The following is a 23,126-nucleotide window of genomic DNA, read 5'->3' on the forward strand; positions in this document are numbered from 1 at the left end:
TTTTTACAGCTACAGGATGACCTCTGAAAACGCCGATTCCCGTTTGGGTGATCTTGGATCTGTGCAATTAGGGTTATGTTTGCAATGTTTGTTTGTCGGGCCGTCATTTTCCCGGCAGGCATCTTATTTGACGTAATCGCATTTCAGGTGCTCTGAAGGCGGGGATAAACGACGAAACTGAGGTGGGCATGGTCTCCAGACGTTTTGGAGCCCTTTGGACATTTCGGAATCATCATCTTGTGACGTCTGAGACAAGATTTGAACGGCATCATGGCGGGCAACGATGGCCGTGAGCTGACACCAGCCCGCATTCTGTCACTTGTTCTCCAATCATTGCGGGGCGGCGAACAAACCGAAGCCACCGTTCGGAATGCATATGAAGCTATAGCCCTTGTTGGCCACGCGTCGATGCTGGCGGCTGGGTATCGGCTCGTAGGGCTGGGTGAGGAGCATAACATCGGTATGATTGCTAGCACCTCCCGGAAATGGATACACGAACACTCGGCAGATCTAACGGCGCCCATAGAAGCCACTGCGGATACCGATGTCCTGCCAAAAGAATGGAACTCTCAAGACACCTATGCGTTTCGATATAGACAACCCCAGTCGTCAAGCGAATACTTGCTCAAGGTGACTCGGCTAGGAAACAATGCCGTAGTGTTTGGATTGCAGTTTGACGAGGATAAGCCGACATCGTTCTCGTTGGCCGTGCAGGACTATGTCGAGTCCTCCAAGCTGCCCCTTTCACTGACAGAGGATGCACCAGAACGGTTCAAGGCTATCTTTACCTCCGAGTCGCGACTCGAGGACTTGATTAGTCTGTTCAAGGTACACGTGATTCAAAAGTATGGATTTCCGAAACCAGAACAGCTCGAGGAAGAAAGGAGGGCACCAGAGCCAGGCGTAGCACGTGTTTCTGAAGAAGCACCACGAAGGGATCCGCTGCGAGACGACCAGGCGCCGCCTCCCGCCCGTCCGTATCCATTCAATGACCCTCTGGCCGCTGCACCTCGTCGTCCAGGTCCCACACCCGACTTTGCGCCCCCAGATTTTGAGGATGAATATCAAATGAACCAACCACCCCGCGGGTATGATCCACAGTCAGGAAGACAAGGAGAATATCCACGCCTCGGAGAGCGAGATCTCTATCCGCCGGGCCTGGGTCCGCATGACCCGCTCCGAGGCACCTTTGGACCCGGCTCCGGTACTGGCGGTGGTGGCATGCATCCAACGTTCGATGATCCATTGTTCGGCGGGCCACAAGGCGGGGGATATAATCCCCAAGCACCGCCAGGGTCTCGTTATGACCCAGTCGGACCGTGGGATACACCGCCTTCAGGGAGGCTTCAGCGGCCAGGGGGTCGAGGAATGGGTCCCCGGGGGTTTGGCGGAGGCATCATTTAGGATAGGGGATTCCTGCGTAACGAGTTGACGATATATGGTTATGACTAGCTCAAATTGTAAAATGATCAATTGTAATATCACGAGGCTCGATTTCAACGATAACTACCAGATTCAGCTCATATGTAATTTTGCGTGTTTTGGGAGTTCTCCAGGTGTGGCGCAGAAACTAGTGCAATCTGGCCTAACCGCCCTACTAGCCTCAGTGTGGCGTCACCTCCCGCTGTTTTATCGAAGCCCAAGCATCTTCAGGGAGACTCGATTGCCCTCCACCGACGACGTCGTCTTTTTCCGCGGCTATAGAGTCTCGACTGATTCTCACTGCAGCACGAATCATTTGGCCTGGTCGGTAGCGGAGTTTCTTTTTGCGTGTTCTTGAAGATAACCCCGTATTCAAGTCCCGCGCCCGCCCTCCTGTCCGCCCCTCTCTTCTTCCCCCTCAGATCTCTGCTGGTGTTGGCGTGTCCCCGAACCAACCGTAACCATATTGTTTCGTTCCCGTTGCAACAATGGAAAATAACATGGAGATCGATACGGCGCGATCTCCAGAGCCACACCGCCTCTCGCCGGCGACGGACCCTGGTGCCATCCCGACGCTGGATGGCTGGATCGAGACTCTGATGCAGTGCAAGCAGCTGTCTGAGAATGACGTGCGGCGACTTTGCGATCGGGTCAGTTTTTGCTCGCTTCGTGATGGCCCGCCGTGAAGAATGTTTTGTTGACTCGAGGCTCGCGTGTATTCCAGGCCCGGGAAGTGCTGCAAGAGGAATCCAATGTGCAGCCGGTGGTAGGTGCAAAGTCGGCCAAGCTGGGCAGATGCGGATGACTAAATTGCTTCCGCGTGTGAAATAGAAATGCCCCGTTACCGTCTGCGGCGATATTCATGGACAGTTTCACGATCTGATGGAGCTGTTCCGCATCGGCGGTCCGAACCCGGATACGAATTACCTTTTCATGGGTGCGTGGTTATGACACGGCATCCGTTCCAGAAAGCTGGTAGTTCTCCTGTCTAATACTGTTTTTTATCCTGTAGGAGATTACGTCGACCGTGGCTATTACTCAGTCGAGACTGTAACGCTCCTCGTCGCTCTCAAGATCCGTTACCCCCAGCGGATAACCATTCTGCGCGGCAACCACGAGTCGCGCCAGATCACACAAGTTTACGGCTTCTATGACGAGTGTCTGCGAAAATACGGCAACGCTAACGTCTGGAAATACTTCACCGATCTCTTCGATTACCTCCCTCTCACTGCCTTGATCGAGAACCAAATCTTCTGTCTTCATGGTGGTTTGAGTCCTTCTATCGATACGCTGGACAACATTCGCTCGCTGGACCGAGTTCAGGAAGTGCCCCACGAGGGCCCCATGTGTGACCTTTTGTGGAGTGACCCCGACGACCGGTGCGGATGGGGAATCTCTCCTCGGGGCGCTGGCTATACATTTGGTCAAGACATTTCCGAGGCGTTCAACCACAACAATGGCTTGACTTTGGTGGCCCGTGCACACCAGCTAGTCATGGAAGGATACAATTGGTCTCAAGACCGAAATGTGGTGACAATCTTTTCAGGTAGGAAAGCTTTTCCCTGCTTTGAGCATGTGTCTCGCTAACGTCTCAAGCTCCAAACTACTGCTACCGCTGTGGCAACCAGGCCGCAATCATGGAAATCGACGAACATCTGAAGTACACATTGTAAGTATTGTTTTCGAGCGTTGGCTGGGGATTTCAGAGCTAACCCCATTGTAGCCTACAATTCGACCCTTGCCCTCGATCTGACCAACCAACGGTATCAAGACGGACTCCGGATTACTTCCTTTAAAGGAGAAAAAAACGATAGATAGACTTAATTGCTTGTCACGACAAACTCGGAGATTCGTTTTCTTGTTCCTATCTTGTTATCCTTCTCTGATATCCCGCCATCCCTCCGATCACCCTGTTTTGTATCTGAGCCCCAGGGGACGAATAGATTGTCGGAATGAACTGGACTGATTCCCGTTGTTGTATTATTCCATGTTCCTCATCGATGTCATGTCTCCCCAATGTGGGCTCTCATGGCTGGACGTAGGAAATTTCTTATGGCCAATGCACTGTACAGAGGATGTCCCAAATGTCTGCAATGGGTCCTGAGCAAAGCGAGTTTAAGTCCAGTGTTCTAGGATGCCCTGTTTCGCACGAACCCTGAATTTGTAAAAATTTCCATCGCTCTCGGCTTTTTAGTACTTGACGTCGTCGGTCCGAGATGACCGTGCACACCGCTGCGCATTGCCTTGTTCGCAACCCCTCGGATAATTTCCGTTGATATTCTCCGACAAAGGAATTGATGAGAGTTTTAAGTGGACGTAGTATCTATCGTCTTACTGGTCACTTTTTTCTCCAACTTGCATTCCTTTTTCCTGCTATGTGACACTTTAGCATTTTTGATATGTCATGTTCCTGCGGGAGGTAATGCGTTAGTTGCAGTTGATCAAAGGATGGATGCTGTGAGACTGAAGTAGGTATTGTTGACATTATTAAAACGATCACAAGAGTTCTAAAGGGAGTATCTATTAATCAAAAGCTAAAGAACAATCTATGCAATACAGAACATAACTAGGAAATTCGTTATAGTAATAGACATGAAGGACCGGAAGCTGCGCAGTCATAAGTACAGAAGCAGCATCCTTTCCAATTTCATTAAGCGTTGTTCCCTACTAACCCCTTATCCTCGCTCGGTTCTTTTGCTGGTTCACTTGAGTAATGTCGGACCTTGGAACTGCCGTCCGGGACATAGAATCGCTGGTCAATCCGACCGAACAGATAAATGTACACACAAATGATTTCGACACCAAAGTTCATGACATAAAAGGCGGCCTTGTGGGTGTACCACGGCGGCCGAGTGACAGGCTGCGGCGAGGCGTAGTTCGATCCAGCACGCCAAGCAGCGCCTGCCAGGAGCAGCAGCTGGGTGATGCCAACGATGAGGAAGCGAGGGGTATAGCTTCCCTTGCCAAAGTGATCAATCTTCTGACCGGGCTTCCGCGGCGCCAGCAGAGTGTATGCAATGATCCACAGCGGCATTGTGGCGAAAAATAGGAAGTAACTCTGACCGTAGAGCTGGAGGTCGCGGTCAATGCGACGGGTGTTGGGGTTGGAGGTGTTGAAGATTTGGACCACAGCGACGATAACCATAACGAGCGTGAGCACGACGAGGACATAAAGGATCTTGAAAAAGATGGACAACCCGCGGGACCAGCCCACTTGCGGATGATATGCACGGAGCAGCCGCTGCGCATAGATGGTGTTCAAGATAAGCAGCAGCAGCACGCCGGCAGCAACGAAGATCTGCGCGGCAATGGCCACGCCCATGCTGAAGGGATGGCAAGCCCAGGCAATGCGCAAGCTGCAGGCTGAGATCCGAGCCATGCAGAAGCCAAAGGTCGCGGCCGATGGGATGAACTTGTGGCCCCGGCGCATGTTGAGCCGGAAAAGGGTCATGTGCCCAATAGCTCCGCAGGCGAAGAGAAAGAGGAAGACCGCGCAGATGGGCACGTCTACCTTGACCGTAGGTGAGCGGCCCAGCGGCACGCCCATAGGAAGGGAGGGAGGCACCGGCATGGGCGGACCAAACTGCGAGGGAGCGCTCATGATGCTCGACCGTCTTGGTTCCTTCGGTGATGAAAAGGGTATTTGAGATTTTGGATGCGAACTAGACAATCAGTTCGTTGATATCTTTCTGGTCCGACGTCTCTCCTTACCGGTCACGGGTTGTCGGATTGACTTGACTGCAACGAGTCAAGGAAAGACGCCATAGGCCAGTGTTTTGTTCCTGGTCTTCACAGAAAGGAGCCGTTCCTGCATCGGTATTTAAGTACCCAATGTCGGCGTTAACTGCTTAAAAAATGTTTCTGCAAGGCTGAGTACAAGCTTTTGAGACGGCTCCACTATCACCAACTAGTCGGTGCCAATACGAGGAGGATTGCGCATAGTTGATACTCTGGACGGGGGGATTTTCGGGATGACTTCAGGTCTGAACACAAAATGGAGCCCTCAAAGGCCGTCCACTAGTCGAGCTCAGTGAATCACCGCCACTGTTGATATCCACGCCTCGTTCCATGTCACCGATTTCGTGCTAGCGCCTACATGGTCTTCCATCCATGCTTAAAGATGGCGGTCGGGATATTTTTCCTCCCGGTCCAATTGATGCCGGCCATGTGCTGTTCATGCGAGCACTTCCCTTTGGTCCCTGTCTTCAACTTAACAGAAAAGCCCAAATGTTGATGATTGACGTTCTGGATCTGCCTTGGGATCGGCAATCGGCCGTCCGACTCGCCGACCTTGGCTGACCGCTAACTGTGTTGGGTAAATGCTTGCATTCACTCGACCAGAGAGAACCGCTAACTTTCACGTGACGCAAAAATTCCACACCCAACTTCATGTTAGTCGAGGGCTTGTACCACTTATCGATTGCTTGTTTGTGCCAGTTGAACAGACATCATCGGCTAACCCGGTATGTTGGGTGTACGATAGTGGGCGTCCCATTAGGAGGTCGGTCTTTGGTGCGGATGGATAATCAAGTAGCATCAGTCTTCTGAGGCTCCAGAAGAATGAGGGGACTACTCGTACAGAAGTGTCAGAAATTTAGACGCCTAAGGTCACCACCTCGGACAAGTCACTCTCGTACGGAGCTCGTACGGAGTTAGGAGTTATGTGCAGCTCGGAGCACATAGCCATCGAGATCAGCATGCAGCCGCATCAGATCCGACTTTTCTGATCTCATCATTACTCGAGAAAATCGAGTAAAGGCCGGGAGTGAGAGACGCTCTCCCGGAATCCAAATCTATCGAGAGAAGAGCAAGCGACCACTTTCACCAACCCGTCAACTGGCTAACTAATCGGACCAAATGTTGCATAGATCGGCCATCGGGGAATCTCGCTGTCTACGGAGTATGGCGGATCGCACGTCACGTGGACGTCTTATCTGGCTGAGTCAGCAGTCCCTGCATGCGGCCCCGCTGCGGACCAATCCGGATGTGCCAATCTCGATCTGGGCAAGAGACTAGCCGACTTTGGCTAGATCATTGCTCTTCCTGTCTCGGCGGGTTCCCCGCATGCTGCAGCCCTGCAAGTGACATCGAACTGCGCGCCTTCGGCCCGCTGTTGTATTGGAATTGCGCCCCCGGTTTCTGCCGTTCGCCATGCCACATGAGAGAATAGAGCAGGGCAAGCGCTTGCGCGTGTGCTCGATATGTCATCGCAGCTTCAAGCGCACAGAGCACTGTATTCGCCACGAGCGTGCACGTATGTCATGGTCGCGTCTTCGGTCAATGCGCCGCTAACAGGGCTCTGTGACCTACAGATTTCAAGGAACGCCCGTATACCTGTCGGTTTTGTGATCGCGCATATGGCAGAAAGTCAGTGGTGATCAGTGGCGCATGTTTCTTGGTCAATTCCACTGACTTCATCTCTGTAGAGACCTGCTAGTCCGTCATGAGAGAACGCTGCATGCCGACGCCTGGGCGAAAGCACAGCAGTCAAATGCGTCGCGAGAATCATCCAAACTTCCCAATCACCAGTATCGGACAAGTAACGGCGTGGAGAATGTCCCAGTCGTACCTCCCAGCAGGCCGAATCTCAGTCATGGAAGAATATCGATTACCGAGGAAGCAGTCATCCAAAACCATAGTTTCCTTCCATCACCCCGAGTATCCTCATCATCGGATATTAGCGAACCGGATCCGGCAAGCGCAGATGCTGAAGCTGTCGGCTTCCACTTTCCATTGGATCCGGCACTCGGCAGTCGCGGTAGCATGACGGCACCGATGGACTATCCCAATGATCCGTCTCTGTATCCCCAGTCGTACGACACCCAAAGCCGACCTGTACAAGTGTATCAAGATAATCAATTTGTCTATGGGGATCAAATGCCGACAGCCGCCAGCTCAGTTTACAGCTCTCACTCTCATCGTCATGAAACTTACTATACCGACAATGATCATATACCCGTGGATCCCTGCCTAACTGGCAATTCTACTGAAAAGCCTTTAAGAGCATTTACTGAACATTTGAACTTTTTCTCGCTTTTCCCGAACGCCGTTGCGGAGTCAGTCTTTGCAAACTACGTCGGTACCGCCCAACGCAGTCTGAACGCGGCACAAGATCAATCATCCAGTAATCTACCACCACGACCACGAGGTCGTCCACCAAAGGTGCCCAAAATTTCCCCATCCGATCCATCCCGTCGCGTGTTCACCGACGCTGCAAGGTCTCGGTTGGTATCGGACATTTCGACACAGTTGTCCAGAGACTCCGTCCGGGACTTTCCCAGTGCGCAAGTACTTCACAGATACTTTGTTTCGTTTCTCAGTATATTCAACGCCCAGTTACCGATTTTTCACGTGCCGTCGCTGAGCATCATGGAAACTCCCTGCGCGCTGCTGCTGTCCATGTGCTCCATTGGAGCTCTTCTGCAATCTGACTTGGACACAGCCAATCGGCTACGAAGCTTGGCAGATGCAGTGCTGCGTCGCGCATCCACAGAAACTCAGCGGCCTCTGTGGGAAGCGCAATGCATCCTTCTCTCGACCATAGAAGCAGCCTTTGGAGGCGACGGTGCGGGAGTACGGTGGGCAATGGGGAAACTAGGAGTCTTCCGGCAAGAGTTTGCCATCCGACAGATATTCCTAAGTGCTCCTCACAGTTCATCCGACTGGCCTTCTTGGATAGAGCGCGAGTCGACAAAACGACTCCTGCTGGGCATGTACGTTGTCAGCAGTCTCCTGAATCTTGCATACGACCTGCCGCCCTGTATGTCAACGATGGATGATCTACGGATCGAAATGCCCGCATCCGAGCGTGTGTGGATGGCACCAGATGCGGCTCGTTGGCAGCAGGAGATGGCCTCGGATGTGGACTTTCATGGGTTCGATATCGGTCAAGCCCTGACCCGATTGCTCTATGACAAACACTTCGACCCAGCCTGTGGAACTCGCTGGTCAACGTTTGCGGTTGTCGTCCTCATACATGCGTTGAACGTCCATCTGTGGCATGTGTCGCAGTCTACGCAGGCTTTCGAGAACTTTGCTATCGATCCGAAGATGGCAGAACAAATGAAGAATCTTTGCATTACACAAACGGAAGAATCTTTCAAAAGATGTTATCGTATCTTGGAGCGGTGCAACGACTCACTCGCAGATTCGGATGGGGTTCTGCTATTCGACGGAATGGCTGCTTTGCGAAGTTGCTTCGTCCGTGTCTTCACGAGCAGCGGGTCCTTTAACCGAGCCGTGCTGTACCGTGACGATATAAGGGCCATGAAACAGGCAGCCGAGGAATATGTTGCAGGACACCAAGTCCGCGCGCCATTTGTGGCGAAGGCAGTCGCAAAAGTCATGTCCGACTTGCTTCTCACCGGTGCGAACCGACTTGGACCCTTGTCAAGTCTTGAGCATATCCAGAGTGTATGGGATTGCGGTGAGTACTTCTTATGCATTGGACCGAATGGATCGAGTGCTGATATATTGCAGCCTTGTTCTCCTCAAAATGGATTCATACACTGGAGACGCAACAACGTGCCGCGCAACTCGACGCTGCCGAGCAAGAAACTCTTGACAAAGTGAGGCAGTTTGTCGCAAAGACTGATGGTGAGCGGCAGGAGTCAGTCTCGCTGGCAGCCGACTTGACGAGACAATGGGCCAAAACTCTGGAAGAGAGTGCAACATGGGAAAGTAAGCCTCTACACAGCGACTGCCTTAGGTGCGAGCTGACCAGTCAGTCACACGGCGGATGATCCGCGTGCTGCATGAGATTGCTGTCCTCTACGAGAGCCAGAGTATGCGACAGCAATGAATTCGACGTTCGGAAGCCTACCCTTACTGATCCGCTACGATCTTCCTTGCCATCAGTTTGCATTCCATGATCATGTTATGTTTCCAGATTCACGTTTGGATGATGGTTTTAATGTGCTGTCTGTGTACAGATTACAGAATTTAGATACCCGGTGGGTGGTGTTTTGTCTTGTTCGTTTGACGTGAACACCGGATGAATCTACGATCAATTTCTTCGCAAATGAGTAGGATCGAGAACCCTCGATCAGACGGTTTCATGCCTAGGAACATCCTATTAGCCTATCAACAAATCTTTTGATTCGGGTCACGCCATTTTTCCAGATTGATGCGCCAATGTTAGTTTGCTCTGTACGTCGTTTAGGAATATATTATTTTTCACTGCGAGTCAGTCGTGTTGTGCACGGGTCCGCCCAACATGACCATCTTTCGGTCCTGCATTTATTTAATATTTCTCGCGACATCTGATATGGAGCGGGCAGGGACTTATGCAGAATCCAACGGGAGCCAAAGTACTAGTAAAACTGCTAGTATATTGATAAATAGTAATACGAGCATCGAGAACAGGGGTTCGTGTAGTATGGTCCCATGAATAGCATCACCATGCATACATAGCGTCGTTGAAACTGACACTAGACGACCAGTGTCAACTGCACAAAGGACGGGGGTATGTTCCCCTTAACGCTGAGTTTTTCACTAATCGGCAAAATTCACCACCGCCCATTGCTGAGGGACATCTCCAATGTGAGCTGCGGGGAGTTCACTCGGATCCCGGATGCCATTTCCAGCCAGCGTGATGGTTCGGCATCATGGAATGGACACAATTGCCATGGCTCGAAGCCGACATGGGACCCCAGGGACACGTGATGAAGCGTGTCGTCCGTGCGGAGAATTAACAGGCCAACGGAGTCTTCCGACGGTTTTGCTGGATGAACTTAATACGAATCGTATCTGCCAACTGGCGAATCACAACGATGAAACAGGCCCCAAATCCATGTTTGATCCACGACTGCATGGCAGACCCCACACGGCAATTTTGTCCTCCCCGAAATCTAAGCAAAACCCTAAAAGTACAGCTGAGGATAATGCCGAGGGGGAACATTTACCTTAGCCCTCAATTCTTCAGGCTACTAGCGGGCGGAGCTTCCTCCCCGATAGCTGTGGATTGCTGTGGGTGGATCAATGGAAGACCCCGCCGGGACCCTGTGCCGGCGATGAATGCCCAGACATGAGAGTATTTAAGCTGAGAGGAGGTCCGTCTAGTTCGGCCTGACGATAGTCGATTCGAGTTTCCTTGTACTTAGTTCTGGGTGTAGTTAATACTGCGAGTGAGCACGTGCGACTCTTTTCACCATGCCGTCCACAAAGGATCTTTCCGATCCCAAGGAATACCAGAAGATCTTCCACTGGGCTGAGACCCAGAAGGATGGCACGATCCCATCCTTCAACAAGCGGAAAAATGATCCATACAAGGTATGAATATCGTCGATACAAACACAATTTGTATATAGACTAACGCAAGATAGTATCAAGAGGGATTTGGCAATCACTTCGTCTCGGAGGCCATCCCAGGCACCATTCCACAGGGCCAGAACAACCCGCGCCAGGTCCGGTTCGGTTTGTATGCGGAGCAACTGACAGCCTCTGCCTTCGTGGCACCCCGTCATGCGAACAAGAAGGCATGGCTGTACCGGGTGCGCCCAGCTGTTGCGCACCAGGGTTTCACCGACCTGCCGGACAACCCCCACCTCGAGTCCAACTTCCTGCCGATCAACCCCAAGATCCACGTTTCGCCGACGCAGCTGGCCTGGCGGCCGATCGACATCCCTACCGATGAGGAGGTAGACTTTATTGCCGGTCTGCGCACGTTCGCCGGCTCGGGCGACCCGACCCTGCGCGAGGGTATCGCCACGCATGTCTATGTTGCCAATAAGAGCATGAAGCAGAAGGCCTTTGTAAACTCCGACGGCGAATTCCTTATCATCCCGCAGCAGGGTGCGCTGGACATCCAGACTGAGTTTGGCCCCTTGTTCGTGCAGCCGGGTGAGATTGTTGTCATTCAGCGCGGCATCCGCTTCCGCGTCGAGCTCCCGGATGGTCCGTCCCGTGGTTACATCCTAGAGATCTGGGGCAGCCACTTTGAGCTGCCGGAGCTGGGCCCGCTCGGCGCCAACGGTCTTGCCAACGCTCGGGACTTCCTCACGCCGACGGCTCAGTACGAAGTCCGCAAGGAGCCGTGGGAGATTGTCTACAAGCTTGGCGGCAAGTTCTTCAAGAGCACTCAGAACCATTCTCCATTCGATGTCGTCGCGTGGCACGGCAACTACGTAAGTCCCATCTGTCTCTTGGATCCATGATCCTGCCTCCTAACGAGATAAATCTAGGTACCCTATAAATATGATCTGACCAAGTTCGTCAACGTCGGCTCCATCTCCGTCGACCACATCGACCCATCCATCTTCTGCGTGTTGACCGCCAAGTCGCGCGACCAGAACGCGCCGCTGGCCGATTTCCTCATCTTCTCTCCTCGCTGGGACGTTGCCTCGCATACCTACCGGCCGCCGTACTACCACCGCAATGCGGCGTCTGAACTGATGGGTCTGATCTATGGAGAGTATGCTGGTCGTTCTGACGATTTCCAGCCCGGTAGTATCTCGTTTGAATGCGGCAGTACGTATCTCCTGCAATATTACAGCGATATGCAGGTACTGATGTAATAAACACAGTGGTCCCCCACGGCGTTGCCTACGAACAGTTCAAGGCCGCCTCCGAGCAGCCACCGCCGGTGATGCGCATCTCGGAGGCGTCCATCGCGTTCATGTTCGAGTCTTCTCGTCCCTTCACCATTACGGACTTTGCGTGGAACTCGGATAAGAGGCATGAGCATGAGCCCAAGATGTGGGATAACCTTGTGGATAACTTCTCGAAACATGCCAAGGAGGTGGAGGAGATTCTGAGCAAGGTCAAGCTCAACGGCGCGTGATTGATATCTGTTTTGATGATTGATGTTGGAAATGAAGCTGTGTATGGAGTAACATGGGAGGAATGCATCTTTTATTGTACTTACTTAGCATTAGCGTTGTCGATATTTTCTCATTGACATGAAATTCTTTTGAAATACTTAGGTAGACTGTGTAAACTAATTCTCTAGACTAATCCTCCCTGCCGTCAACTTCGTCATGATCCCTCCATAGACGTCGATTCCCGCATCCCTCAAAACGCCGACATGGCGAATTCTCCGCCTTCTCGAAAACTGTACTGCGTCAATCTCGCGCGATTCCCCGTACGGCCCGAACGCGAATCGCTTTCCGCTGCCCTGGGCGAGCGGTGTCCATGGCTGCTCGCCTCGGGCAAATCGGATCCATCGAGTGCGCATCTCCTGGCCGACAGCCTCCGCACCCGGATTGTGGGACAGATCAACGCTGCCGAAGAGAAAGAGGAGATCGACGGCATGGTGGGCACGCGACGAAGACTGGTAAGGGTTTGTCTCGTCCACCAGGTACCGATAGACGGTTGTGCCCTGGCTCAGGGCTTTTTCTGTGATTTCCTCAATTGGTAGAACAAAGCGTGCGTCGTTGACAAAATCCTGTGCGCCAAGTCGTGCGGCTGTTGGACGTGATGGGAGGATGTGGTACAGCTTGCGCAGGAGAGGGCCCCACGTGTCCCCGCCCTCTTGGTCGAAGATGGAGGCGATCTCTTCAGGGGAGAAATCTTCGATTCCTCGTCGCCAGATGTTGGTCTGAGAGTAAAATATTAGATTGGATATGCACATTTCAATGTTCGTGTGGCCATACCTCAAATTCCGTATCTCCGAGCATCAACTCCTTCGTTTGCAGTGGCCTACTCTGCCAATCTCGTAGGGCATCCTCTTCCTGAAGCCATATCCGCGAGATATTGAACTCCATCAATAGCTGCTTCAGAACGGCCTGACTGCACTCGCGGATCGGTTTGCCTTCGAGCTCCTGCGCTCTTTTCTGCAGTTGCTCTAACATGCCTTTCCCAAATTCTCGTGGAAGAGGCGGCGATAGTGCCAGCGAACCCGACATCATGATGGCTCGCTGAACTGCGGGGCCCGTGATGATATGGGCGTGGACGTAAATTGCTCCAGCGCTTTCACCACAGAGAGTGATATTGTTCTTCATCATGTCAGCACAAACGGAACCCGGGAATTGCTGACCCAAAAGACGTACCGGGTCGCCTCCGAAGCCGGATATGTATTTCTTCACCCACTCTATGGCAAGTTGCTGATCTTTGAGCGCAAGATTCGTCTCCGCAGTGCCGGTACCATCGCCGAAATTGAAAATGTTGAGTCGGTAATGCATGTTGACTACAATGATGGGTTTGCCCATGGCGACGGAATCCGCGACAATGCGCGAGGGGTCTACTTTGATTAACCACGGTCCTATTCCTTTCGATTTGAAGCTCGTACTTACCGCAGATACCAGATGCCGCAGAACAGAATGTAACTGCCTGAGATCCCCCTTTGAAGAAAAGTTAGAGAGAAGCCATTCTTAGACGGAGAAACGCAAACAAACCATAAATCCAGACCAGAACCGGCAGCGGCCCCGAGACATTCGCCGGCACCGTCACGTCTAAATTCAAGCATTCAAATTCATCCTCCTCTTCCGTTACAAGACTGTACTCCTCGGGAATGCGCAGGAGGTGCCGGACATCCAGATTTACTTGCGGACAACGCGGTCTGTTAAAGAAACGTTTAGCATGATGACATCAACAGATTGCCTGTCCGGAACGTTACCCGTATCGAGTGGCATCGACTTCACGACCTTGAAACTCCTCCAAAGGAGCAAGTTGCGCTCGCTCAAATCGAGCCGGAATTGTTCCATATTTGATGCCTCGGTAGGCGTTGATTGGGGTGTCATTGACGGTGATTGTCTGACCGAGGAGGGTTGCGCCGGACGGGTGCTCGAGTGTCGAGGACATGTTGATTTGAGTTTCCGCTAAACACTCGTCTCTTCTACATTTTCAGGTGTTTGCTGCTAAAGTACGATCATGCTTAGTTTATACTCCACACTCTATGCCAGGGGCATTGGATGTGGTCATGTGGGGTCGCAATATATTCCGAAGGATCCCCCAATTATGGATCAAGCTGATCGTTAACCACTGTCCTTCAGAAAATAGATGAAAGTATGCTGAAGAATAGTAAATAGCGGAATGGAAATTCAGTTATCGAATACATGGATGCATGGCAACTCCGATTAAGTTTGAAATCCTGAAGATGTTTATACGTGGAAAGATATTGCGAGTGCCAGTCCCGGACGACATACATACGGACAAATAGTAGTCTTGACCACGAATGGACGAGCTTCAACTTCTCACAAACATCTCATTTGGCTAATACATGTACTGCTCAGAGAGCAAACTTATACGCTGGGCTTCGCTTAACCACGATATGCCAGAAAGACCTTCGCCAGAACATCCAGCGGAACCCTATGCTTTGCAACAATCTCGAATAGAATCCCGCGCCGTTGAGACTCCCCGCCAAACGGCTCTTGAACCGTTCTGGTGGTGTGATGTTCTCGGCTCGGCCCATACACCCGGGCCGTGAACTTGCCATCATGACCTCCCGCCTCGACTCCCGGCCACGGCGCAACACCATGCACGAAGCGGAAGAAATCTTCCACCATGGCCCGACCCACTGCTCGCTGGTCTTCGGTCAGGAACTCGTTGAACGTCTGGAAGAAGTATGCAAGGTCCACAATGTGGCTGGCTCGGCCTTTCCAGGGGCCCTCCCAAGGATTCTCCTCGTTGAAATAGTACACGTATGCAGTTCCAGGCCAGCCACGGACATACGCCATCACCGGAGTGAAGAAGGTGATGTCGTTGATGAATTCGAGGACACGCGGGAATGCCTCATCGTCCGATGCCGTCGCGGAGATACCATATCGCCGGGGCAGTTCCTCCGCGGCCTCCGGATAATTGGCCAAGACCTTGTTCACGGCGTCGATGAATCGTTTTCCGGCGTTATCTTTCAAATGCGGGTTGAGGAATGCAAGGATCATACCCTGTATCAAATTAGGGTTAGGATTAAAATACTGAATTGTGAAATCGGCAACTCACGTCGATCTCCGCATCGCCAATGAGAAGCTCCTTGCACCATGCCTTGCCCTTCGGATAAGGCTTGTCCTTGTCGCTGATTTCGGCGAACGATGGGGCAGACGGAATAAGATCGCCATCAACTGCGAAGCTGATGGGGACTGTTGGAGGCAGCTTGGTGATAAGCTCCTGGGCAGGCGTCTCAAGAATCGCCTTGATCCGCTCCTCAGGCGAAAGGCCATCCAAACCCCAGGCCTTGATTGCGGCCTGGTACCCTTGCTCATGCACTTCGTATGGCAACGGGGTGATTAGCAGGTTCGTTCCACTCATCGCAATGGCCCGGCGGAATAGCGGCTGGTCCGAATGGAGATGCTGGAGAACAGAAGCTAGAATGCTGTCAGTGACATACTTGCCCGACGCAGGGACCATCGACGTTCGTACCTCCGCCGGCACTCATGCCTGCCAGAGTGATGTTGTCTGGATCGCCTCCGAAGTCCCGAATATGTCTCCGCACCCATTCAATGCCAACCCTCTGGTCGCGGAATCCATTATTCGCCTTGTACCCTGCACGTCGAAGCTCCTCAGATGTCAAGAAACCGAATGCACCGAGACGATAGCTATCGCTGTTAGTACAACCTTTCCTCCATAGCCATCATTCCGTAGACATACTTGATCGACACAGCAACCACAGGATATCCAATTTCCTTCGACAGCTTTACCACCCGTGTCCAGTCAAACTGTGGCCACGAATTGGCCCCGATAACCAACCCACCACCATGGATAAAGAGGAAAACCGGGAGCTTCGAAGCGGATGTCGTTCCCTCTGGTACCGCGATGTTCGCGTTCAAGCAGTCGACGTCCGACTGCGGGAGATCTTTCGGCGGCAGTGTATGCTGGAGTGCAGTCTGCTCGAAGGCACAGCCACCAAGCATTGAAGCAGCCGTTGGTCTTTATTTTCATAATGTCAGTTACGCTTGAATTCTAGATAACCAGAAATGGAAATACGAGTAGTTCTTACCCATCCTTCGTTGCATCAAGGACGCCCGACCCGGCCGGTCGGGAAGTCACCAGCTCTGCATCCGCCAGCCGATTCTTCAGCGTGGCGTATTGAATGCCGAGGTAATGGACCACGCCGTCCACGACGCTGCCTTGGATTTCGCCCAGCGCAGTTGTGGTGATTTTTGCCGTCATTTTCTTGTAGAGGGAGTTGTCTCTCAGCGGCATATCTTAGATCAAGAAACTAACTAGTAGCTACATTGTCCCTCGGTGCTTTACTAGTACTTCTCCTCTCAGCGAGGGGCATTCTCCGTTCTCCATCCTGAACAAAGCTTGGTCCATCCCACCCCGCCGATTCTCTCATGCATCCCACAATCTGATAAAAGGTTTATCGGAAATCCCCCTGAGCTTCCCCACATCACGTGCGGTGGAAGCTGGCAAGAGGGGTTCAAGCCAAGACCAAAATCATTAGGTACCTCTATGAATCATCACATTGAATGAATCCAATGATCAATGGATCATGCGATTGTTGACATTCAACTGCTTACATAGTTGCATCTACAAATGGGAATGCCATGGCGATAGGGTAGATCGTTATCGCTGAAACTGCACACTGTAACCACCCGTTTTCTCATCCTTGATAAGCTTGAAATTGTCTGTCGAAAGGCCAAACGGCTTGAGGATGCCATTGCCCAGCTACAGATCTTAGCAAGAGCCAAAGCGTTCTCAGGGCACAAACTTACCTCCTTCAATTTTCCCATCATCTCTGCCATCTCCTTTTCACGCGCAACATGTATTCTCGGCGGTAACTCCCGCAGCGCCTTCTGCACAAATTTACGGTCTTGGGCAGGCAGATTGTCCATTGTCGAAAGCTCTTTGTAGTCTTCCTCCGCACCCTGAAGATTCGCCCAACCATCCAACTCGGTCCTCGCCCGCGCTCGTCGGAGTAGAGCTTTGGCTCGAATCCGCTGCACATCTCTTCGTCGAGAATCCTCGCGATCTAGCCGCTCCAGTTGTGTCTTCTCATCTTCTCCGGCAGCCAGCTCGATGACTCCATGTTGTCCATCGTTTCCGGCGCTTTTTGTCGATGAGTCGGTGTCTCCGTCCTTTCTCTTCGGTATGCATCGATCGAGACACTCGATGCTCGCGGTTGCCGCATCCACCGCCGATTTCCAATCCTGGAGCTTCAGATAGCAAGCTGCGATATTACTCCGGAGCACCGCAATCTCATAATCCAAGTAGTTCGGACATGATGCGAGAGCGCGATCGTATGTCGACAGCGCTTCCGTGTACGCGGCAGCAGCAAATTGTTTGTTAGCTTCCTCCTTGTAGGTGTTGGATTCTGCTAAAAGTTTCTTAGGGAAACGGGATGACGAAAGTCAGTCTATGATTCGGAGCTATTGCTTGCGCGAGGTGCCCATCAACTCACAGCTTCCTCGTCTGGGGGAAATCGAGCAACGTAGAACTCATCCTCGGATTCATCATCATTCTCCGGCTTTTTATCTCGTGGTGATGGGGCGGGATCGGTAGGTTGAGTTTGAACCATTGGCGCTTGCAGGTCTGGACTTGAATGTATTGAAGCCGAGACGGACTTGATGGCGGGGACTAACAGCAATGGAGCTCTCTAGCTGCGAACAAATATGGAAATTAGGGCTAGCCCTGTAACCCTAACCCTAAGACACCACATCCGGATTTGCAACCTTTTCTCGAAAGCTGTACGAATCTCGGCCTCCTGTCTGTTCCGAATTATTCTCGTCGAAATCCCCCTGTTCTGATCCTACACTCTTCTTTCTGGGCGGTCCCCGAATCTGTAAGCATCCGCAGCAAAGGACACTGCAAAGCCAAGACTAGTGCTTGTATCCGAGATACGATTTAATTAGTGCGGGGAGAGATCATTCTTGACTCAACTTTCTCTCCAGTATCAAATTGATCGTAGTCCGTGACAATGGCGACAAAGCTCCCTCCCATTCGGGCCTGTCTGTTTGACATGGACGGTCTGTTGATCGACTCCGAGGACAAGTATACATTAATCACGAATGAGATCCTGACATCTTATGGTCGACCTCCCCTGCCATGGTCCATCAAAGCCCAGTTACAGGGACGGCCGCAACCCGAGGTGAGCTATTCACCATGCTTAAATGTAAAAGGTGGTTTTCTAACCATTTTCAGGCTAGCAAGATCTTCCATGACTGGGCGAAGCTGCCCATTACCCCGGAGGAGTATCAGGAAAAACTGGTCGCGCTGCAGGACAAGTATTTCCCAACGTGCCAGCCTCTTCCAGGCGTAATGAAGCTCCTCAAGGATCTCCAATCGACTCTGGCCACAGACAAGCCAGTGCATGTTGCGCTGGCAACTTCTTCGCAGAGCAGGACTTTTAAATTGAAGACGGATCACCTGCAAGATCTCTTCGCTTTCTTCCCGGAATCGAGACGGATCCGGGGTGACGACCCGCGGATCGGAAAGGGACGTGGGAAACCGTTGCCAGATATTTACCTCCTCGCGCTGGAAGTAATCAATCAAGAGCTGCGGCAAAAGGGTGAAAAGGAAGTTGAGCCACAAGAATGCCTTGTGTTTGAGGACTCTGTTCCTGGTGTGGAAGCTGGCCGGCGAGCGGGAATGCAGGTCGTCTGGGTTCCATATAAGGAGTTGCTAGAAGAGTATCGAGGTCGTGAAGAGGAGGTCCTGGCTGGATTGACGGGCGAGCACAAGGAAGAAGAGAAATCCGAGCCGGAGAAAGAAGCCACTGCGTTACAGGCAGAGCGTTTTTCGAAGGCAGGTGACTCTGGCAAACCAGGGAAGATCGGTGACGGATGGGGGCGGTTATTGCTGTCGTTGGAGAACTTTCCGTACGAAGACTACGGTATCACAATTCCATAGTATTATTCATCAACATCAAAACACATTTGCATTGATCCGACTTTATACTAGCAGGCGTCGGGTGTCGAAGGCATCCCGGAGTTTGAGCAGAAAGAAGTATAAACACAAACCAGAGAATCGATCAAAAAAAACTTCAAACAAACAGATTGACTACGCGAATGCATCCAGATCGCGCAAGGAATATGTGCACAGCTTTGCTTTCTTGACCAGAAGCAGGCAGAAACAACCAGCTGCCACCGTGAATTTTGTTCACGTGAGCTGTTCATCCGTCACATATCCCCATCTGTCACGTTGCAAACCTTCAGCTTCCTCTAGCTTTGGTCCGGCGGTGAGGGTAGCCATCATCATCGTCATCACTGAAGCTACGTTTGCGGGACGCTTGAGGCAACGGCACCGACGCGCCGAAGCGCTGAGGTATCACGTCGGGCTGACTAGTGTATCCGTTGCTGAATGGACTAACAACATACGAGAACTGAGGGTTCACATCTGGTGTCTCATTGCGCATCGTTGTTGCGTCGAGAAATTGGCCCGTCGGGTACATGACGAACGGAGGATGGTTCTGATTCATTGGCTGCTGACCGCTTGGTGGCCGTGGAAGCTGCTGAGCCGTTGCCATCAAATGTGGACTGGGGTGGGATGCCGTGTTCTGATACATGTGGAACCGATTGGGAGAAGTGATTGCTCCAGTGTGGGTGCCATAGTTCATGTTGTAGGCCATTGGCATCATTGTGGCAGGGCTGGAACCGGGTACAGGAGCTGACAGGAATTGCTCGCTTGGGACGGTAGCTGCAGGGTGGTTGTCGGCGGAGAGTTGGGTGCGGTGCTTGCTAATGTTGGACTCGACGCTTGGGTATGCTTTTTCCCTCTCGATGGAGGAAGGCGTCGCTGGTGGGATTGGATCTGACATGGTCGGGGCAGAGGTCGATTGGTCGCTCTTGGTACGATCAAGGGTGTTCTTCAAATGTGTCCGTCCGGCTGCCAGCAGTTTGCCCTTGTTTGTATTGAGCTTCGAGTTGGATGCCGTTCTCTGAAAGTTAACGTCGATGTCAACGCTCAAAGTCATTATCAACAAGGAAGAGCGATTTATACCTTCATATCTGCTTCAGGGTTGTCAACGAATATTTCTCGCGGCGTGGTGTCCAAAACACGCTTTGCAATCGCCTTGTACGACTGTTATGATCGCCGTCAGTTTCCCAGGAGCATTCTAACAAAAGCGATAGGAAGGCTTACATATAGTGCGAGAATTGCTTGATCCAGCCGATCCCGGAACAGTGCTGGCCCAAGATTTCTGCCCTTTGATGGCTCACCCCGACGGTCACTCGGCCCCTCGGTATGGCGATGAATCATCAGCTCCAGGATTTCCCAAGCGGCAATTTCAATGCGGGTCTTGTCACGATTCTTCTGCCACCACTGGATCGGCGTGACTTTATCCAGGGCCCAACTGTCACACCACATGGCCTTTTTCAGTGCGGCTACGATGCGGAGTTTCTGCTCCCTGGTTGTCGGCACAGTCGGATCAGGGGGCGGAGTGGGATAGCGATTGAAAACATGTGCGCGTGCCTCCTCCAGGCTGTGGAACTCCAATTCGTCCTCATGGGTTTCCGGATTGTCAGGGTTTAGCAATTCTTCCATTGACGGCATGGGCTCCCTTTTGTCCTTGCGAGGAATACGCCGGTCAAATCCTTGAGGATCAGAAAGGTCCACCTCCTGTTGTTTCTTCTTCTGAGGCGTACGAGGAGTGGACACTGGAGACGAATGTCCCACCTTGCTGGAAATAGCCAGCTCTGAACCCTCATCCGCGCCGGTACCATTGTGTTGCTCATCATTCGTCTGCTCGTCATGGCATTGGCCTTGCGTTGCTTGCTCCTGCGCGGACTGGCCCTGGTATGTGACAGGTGTCTTGCCCTTACGCTTCTCAGGAAGTCCGAAATACTGAGCAAGCTCCTCATAATTGGGCTTGGACCGAGGCCAGGCGGGCTTAGCAGGTTTCTCGTCCGCAGAACCGGCTTCTGGCGCGGAGCGATGTTCTGATTTCTGCGGCGATGCCGGTGGGTCGTCAGAGCTGGGCAGTTCGGTCATTGTCAAGTGCAAAGCTCCTTCACAGCCAGAGTTGTCGATGTCTTTGGTCAATACTTCTGGGGACAGTGCGAGCTGAGCATCCTCAAGGATTCCCTGCGTGGTTTGAGCAACGCGTTCCTTGAAGGAACTTAACGCGTTTATCAGGTCGGATTGCGTGAATCCTAGGCTGTTGTGAATTTCCCGTTCTGATTAGCACGCGACGCTTTTTGGCAATGGGAACAAACGTGATAAACATTGAAAACGCAAGCTAAAACTCACACGCGAGCAGGCTCGGAGCATGCCTCCTCTGGTATGGAGACAGTGATTGCTGGAACTTCTGGACCAGACGTTTCCGAGGAATGAGACTCGGAGGTTTCATTGGACGGAGTGAACAAGATGTCTCCGAAAATGTCGTCGTTCCAGATATCGTCGGCCAAGGTATCGTCGCTGGACATGACGAAGTGATGCTTCTTTGCACCTGGGCTAGCCAAGCCTGCTCTGGGGAAGCTTTCCAGCAGTGAAGAAATGTATGGTGAGGTCTTTCACCGAATAGAGGCTGCCAGAGGGTTGGAATCTTCCTATATTCACGCAGAGGATAGGTGAGGTGGAAGATGGGAAGCAAAGAAGGCTGCAAGAGAGAAAACTGGGGAGACCTCAAGTCTGGATATCTCGTCTCTCTGAAGTGGACAAGTCTACGACTTGAAACTATCCTTCTGCTAAGGAAGCTCATTTGCTTTCTGTTTGATCCCTGCCTATTGACTCAATTGAGTGCTGTTGTGGCTGGTAAATGGGCCTATTCAGATGTTCGGGTCCCGGTGAATTCTACAATATCCTGCATAGCGACTGTACATCAATGTCGAACCCATTCAGCCTATGAGTAAGCTGTTATTCTATGAATCTCAGCTGCTTCTAATCTAATAATTATCCCTATGAACTGGAAAATCCAGTCCTGGACTGTAAGCAAGATCATCGCTGCTGATAATCAGCAGACCTCACGCTTGGGCCATGGCCGTTCCTGCCGCTAAGAAGTGCATCAATCAAATAAAGTTGTGCGGCAGGGAGTTTAATTTGAAGGTTATCTCCAACAATCAGTACGCTTTTCTGTGAATTGGGTTACCAATCAGAGGTGCGGTCCTTTGACAAGTTTAACACACCATAGCCAGTCAGCGGAACACTGTTCCAGATCCAGGCCCTAGCTTGACAAATCATGCTCGTCCGTAGACTGGACCACAATGCAATCTTCCCCAATATATATCAATTCGGAAGCTTTTGTGTCCACTTGAAGACTTGGTGTGATTGTCCAGCGTCCATTTTGGGTCTGACCCTATTCGCAATCATTCACGCGGCACTCCATAGTTGAAACTTTTTGCACATCACTGGAACAATCCGCCAACCGTTGCCTTTCCTACTTCATTTATGACATCTACGCTCTCGGATACAATCTGAGATTCAAGAAGTATAGTAATGGGCATGAAAGTGTCTTGTGGAAAATGGCCACAAAAATCTACCTCGAAGAGCATAAAATGATCACCCAGGTTATAGTTCCATTGATATGATTGGTCGATCATATCTGCTGGTCCGTGCCTCAGGCAACGCACGTTCCTGGCTCCAATCTAACGGGCCTGCCGCTAACCTCATTAGTTTTAACTTGTCGCCGCTTTTGCGGAGAACATTTGAGGAAGGAGCATGGGCATGCATTCAACCACAACCTGCTGTAGCCAGAAGTATTTTCGATTCTGCTGCAATGAATCTGAATATCGAGCAATCAACTCTCCGGTTGTTTGTAGAATTTATTTTTTCTTGTCATTGGTGAGAATAATCTGGCCCTAGAGGAACAATCGTAGCTATTGACTGGCAGGCAGACAGACTCGCACATTGCCGCAATTTTCCGAACAATGCACCTGAGATTCTTCATTCTGATT

At 51.7% G+C, this 23,126-nt stretch overlaps 10 protein-coding genes across 10 annotated transcripts; 5 read left to right on the plus strand and 5 right to left on the minus strand.

Moving 5' to 3' along the window:
• Positions 1–270: 270 nt before the first annotated feature.
• Positions 271–1,404, plus strand: VTN49DRAFT_1061 (uncharacterized protein; the record flags this gene model as incomplete). Its single annotated transcript, XM_069408635.1, has 2 exons — positions 271–460; positions 527–1,404. The coding sequence occupies 2 exons, from the start codon at positions 271–273 to the stop codon at positions 1,402–1,404; spliced, it is 1,068 nt and encodes a 355-aa protein (XP_069270101.1).
• A 506-nt stretch (positions 1,405–1,910) lies between these two features.
• VTN49DRAFT_1062 (uncharacterized protein) lies at positions 1,911–3,218 on the plus strand (the record flags this gene model as incomplete). Its single annotated transcript, XM_069408636.1, has 6 exons — positions 1,911–2,072; positions 2,147–2,188; positions 2,254–2,359; positions 2,435–2,968; positions 3,019–3,091; positions 3,146–3,218. 6 exons carry the CDS (start codon positions 1,911–1,913, stop codon positions 3,216–3,218), a joined length of 990 nt encoding a protein of 329 aa, XP_069270102.1.
• An 854-nt stretch (positions 3,219–4,072) lies between these two features.
• On the minus strand, positions 4,073–5,023 carry VTN49DRAFT_1063 (uncharacterized protein; the record flags this gene model as incomplete). The annotated part of the gene is made up of 1 exon (XM_069408637.1): positions 4,073–5,023. One exon carries the CDS (start codon positions 5,021–5,023, stop codon positions 4,073–4,075), a length of 951 nt encoding a protein of 316 aa, XP_069270103.1.
• A 1,550-nt stretch (positions 5,024–6,573) lies between these two features.
• VTN49DRAFT_1064 (uncharacterized protein) lies at positions 6,574–9,223 on the plus strand (the record flags this gene model as incomplete). Its single annotated transcript, XM_069408638.1, has 5 exons — positions 6,574–6,676; positions 6,735–6,789; positions 6,849–8,848; positions 8,902–9,102; positions 9,150–9,223. The coding sequence occupies 5 exons, from the start codon at positions 6,574–6,576 to the stop codon at positions 9,221–9,223; spliced, it is 2,433 nt and encodes an 810-aa protein (XP_069270104.1).
• Positions 9,224–10,572: 1,349 nt separating this feature from the next.
• VTN49DRAFT_1065 (uncharacterized protein) lies at positions 10,573–12,202 on the plus strand (the record flags this gene model as incomplete). The annotated part of the gene is made up of 4 exons (XM_069408639.1): positions 10,573–10,692; positions 10,746–11,546; positions 11,604–11,889; positions 11,946–12,202. 4 exons carry the CDS (start codon positions 10,573–10,575, stop codon positions 12,200–12,202), a joined length of 1,464 nt encoding a protein of 487 aa, XP_069270105.1.
• A 156-nt stretch (positions 12,203–12,358) lies between these two features.
• On the minus strand, positions 12,359–14,160 carry VTN49DRAFT_1066 (uncharacterized protein; the record flags this gene model as incomplete). The annotated part of the gene is made up of 6 exons (XM_069408640.1): positions 12,359–12,958; positions 13,014–13,355; positions 13,410–13,600; positions 13,653–13,700; positions 13,755–13,918; positions 13,976–14,160. The coding sequence occupies 6 exons, from the start codon at positions 14,158–14,160 to the stop codon at positions 12,359–12,361; spliced, it is 1,530 nt and encodes a 509-aa protein (XP_069270106.1).
• A 458-nt stretch (positions 14,161–14,618) lies between these two features.
• VTN49DRAFT_1067 (uncharacterized protein) lies at positions 14,619–16,464 on the minus strand (the record flags this gene model as incomplete). The annotated part of the gene is made up of 5 exons (XM_069408641.1): positions 14,619–15,242; positions 15,298–15,659; positions 15,715–15,890; positions 15,943–16,221; positions 16,292–16,464. The coding sequence occupies 5 exons, from the start codon at positions 16,462–16,464 to the stop codon at positions 14,619–14,621; spliced, it is 1,614 nt and encodes a 537-aa protein (XP_069270107.1).
• Positions 16,465–16,863: 399 nt separating this feature from the next.
• On the minus strand, positions 16,864–17,815 carry VTN49DRAFT_1068 (uncharacterized protein; the record flags this gene model as incomplete). The annotated part of the gene is made up of 3 exons (XM_069408642.1): positions 16,864–16,965; positions 17,013–17,624; positions 17,699–17,815. The coding sequence occupies 3 exons, from the start codon at positions 17,813–17,815 to the stop codon at positions 16,864–16,866; spliced, it is 831 nt and encodes a 276-aa protein (XP_069270108.1).
• Positions 17,816–18,214: 399 nt separating this feature from the next.
• On the plus strand, positions 18,215–19,146 carry VTN49DRAFT_1069 (uncharacterized protein; the record flags this gene model as incomplete). The annotated part of the gene is made up of 2 exons (XM_069408643.1): positions 18,215–18,385; positions 18,439–19,146. 2 exons carry the CDS (start codon positions 18,215–18,217, stop codon positions 19,144–19,146), a joined length of 879 nt encoding a protein of 292 aa, XP_069270109.1.
• Positions 19,147–19,447: 301 nt separating this feature from the next.
• VTN49DRAFT_1070 (uncharacterized protein) lies at positions 19,448–21,659 on the minus strand (the record flags this gene model as incomplete). The annotated part of the gene is made up of 4 exons (XM_069408645.1): positions 19,448–20,173; positions 20,236–20,316; positions 20,377–21,391; positions 21,484–21,659. 4 exons carry the CDS (start codon positions 21,657–21,659, stop codon positions 19,448–19,450), a joined length of 1,998 nt encoding a protein of 665 aa, XP_069270110.1.
• Between the last annotated feature and the right edge of the window lie 1,467 nt (positions 21,660–23,126).

This window comes from Thermomyces lanuginosus, assembly GCF_041956635.1.
Source record: "Thermomyces lanuginosus strain ATCC 200065 unplaced genomic scaffold VTN49scaffold_22, whole genome shotgun sequence".
Classification (NCBI taxonomy): domain Eukaryota; kingdom Fungi; phylum Ascomycota; class Eurotiomycetes; order Eurotiales; family Trichocomaceae; genus Thermomyces; species Thermomyces lanuginosus.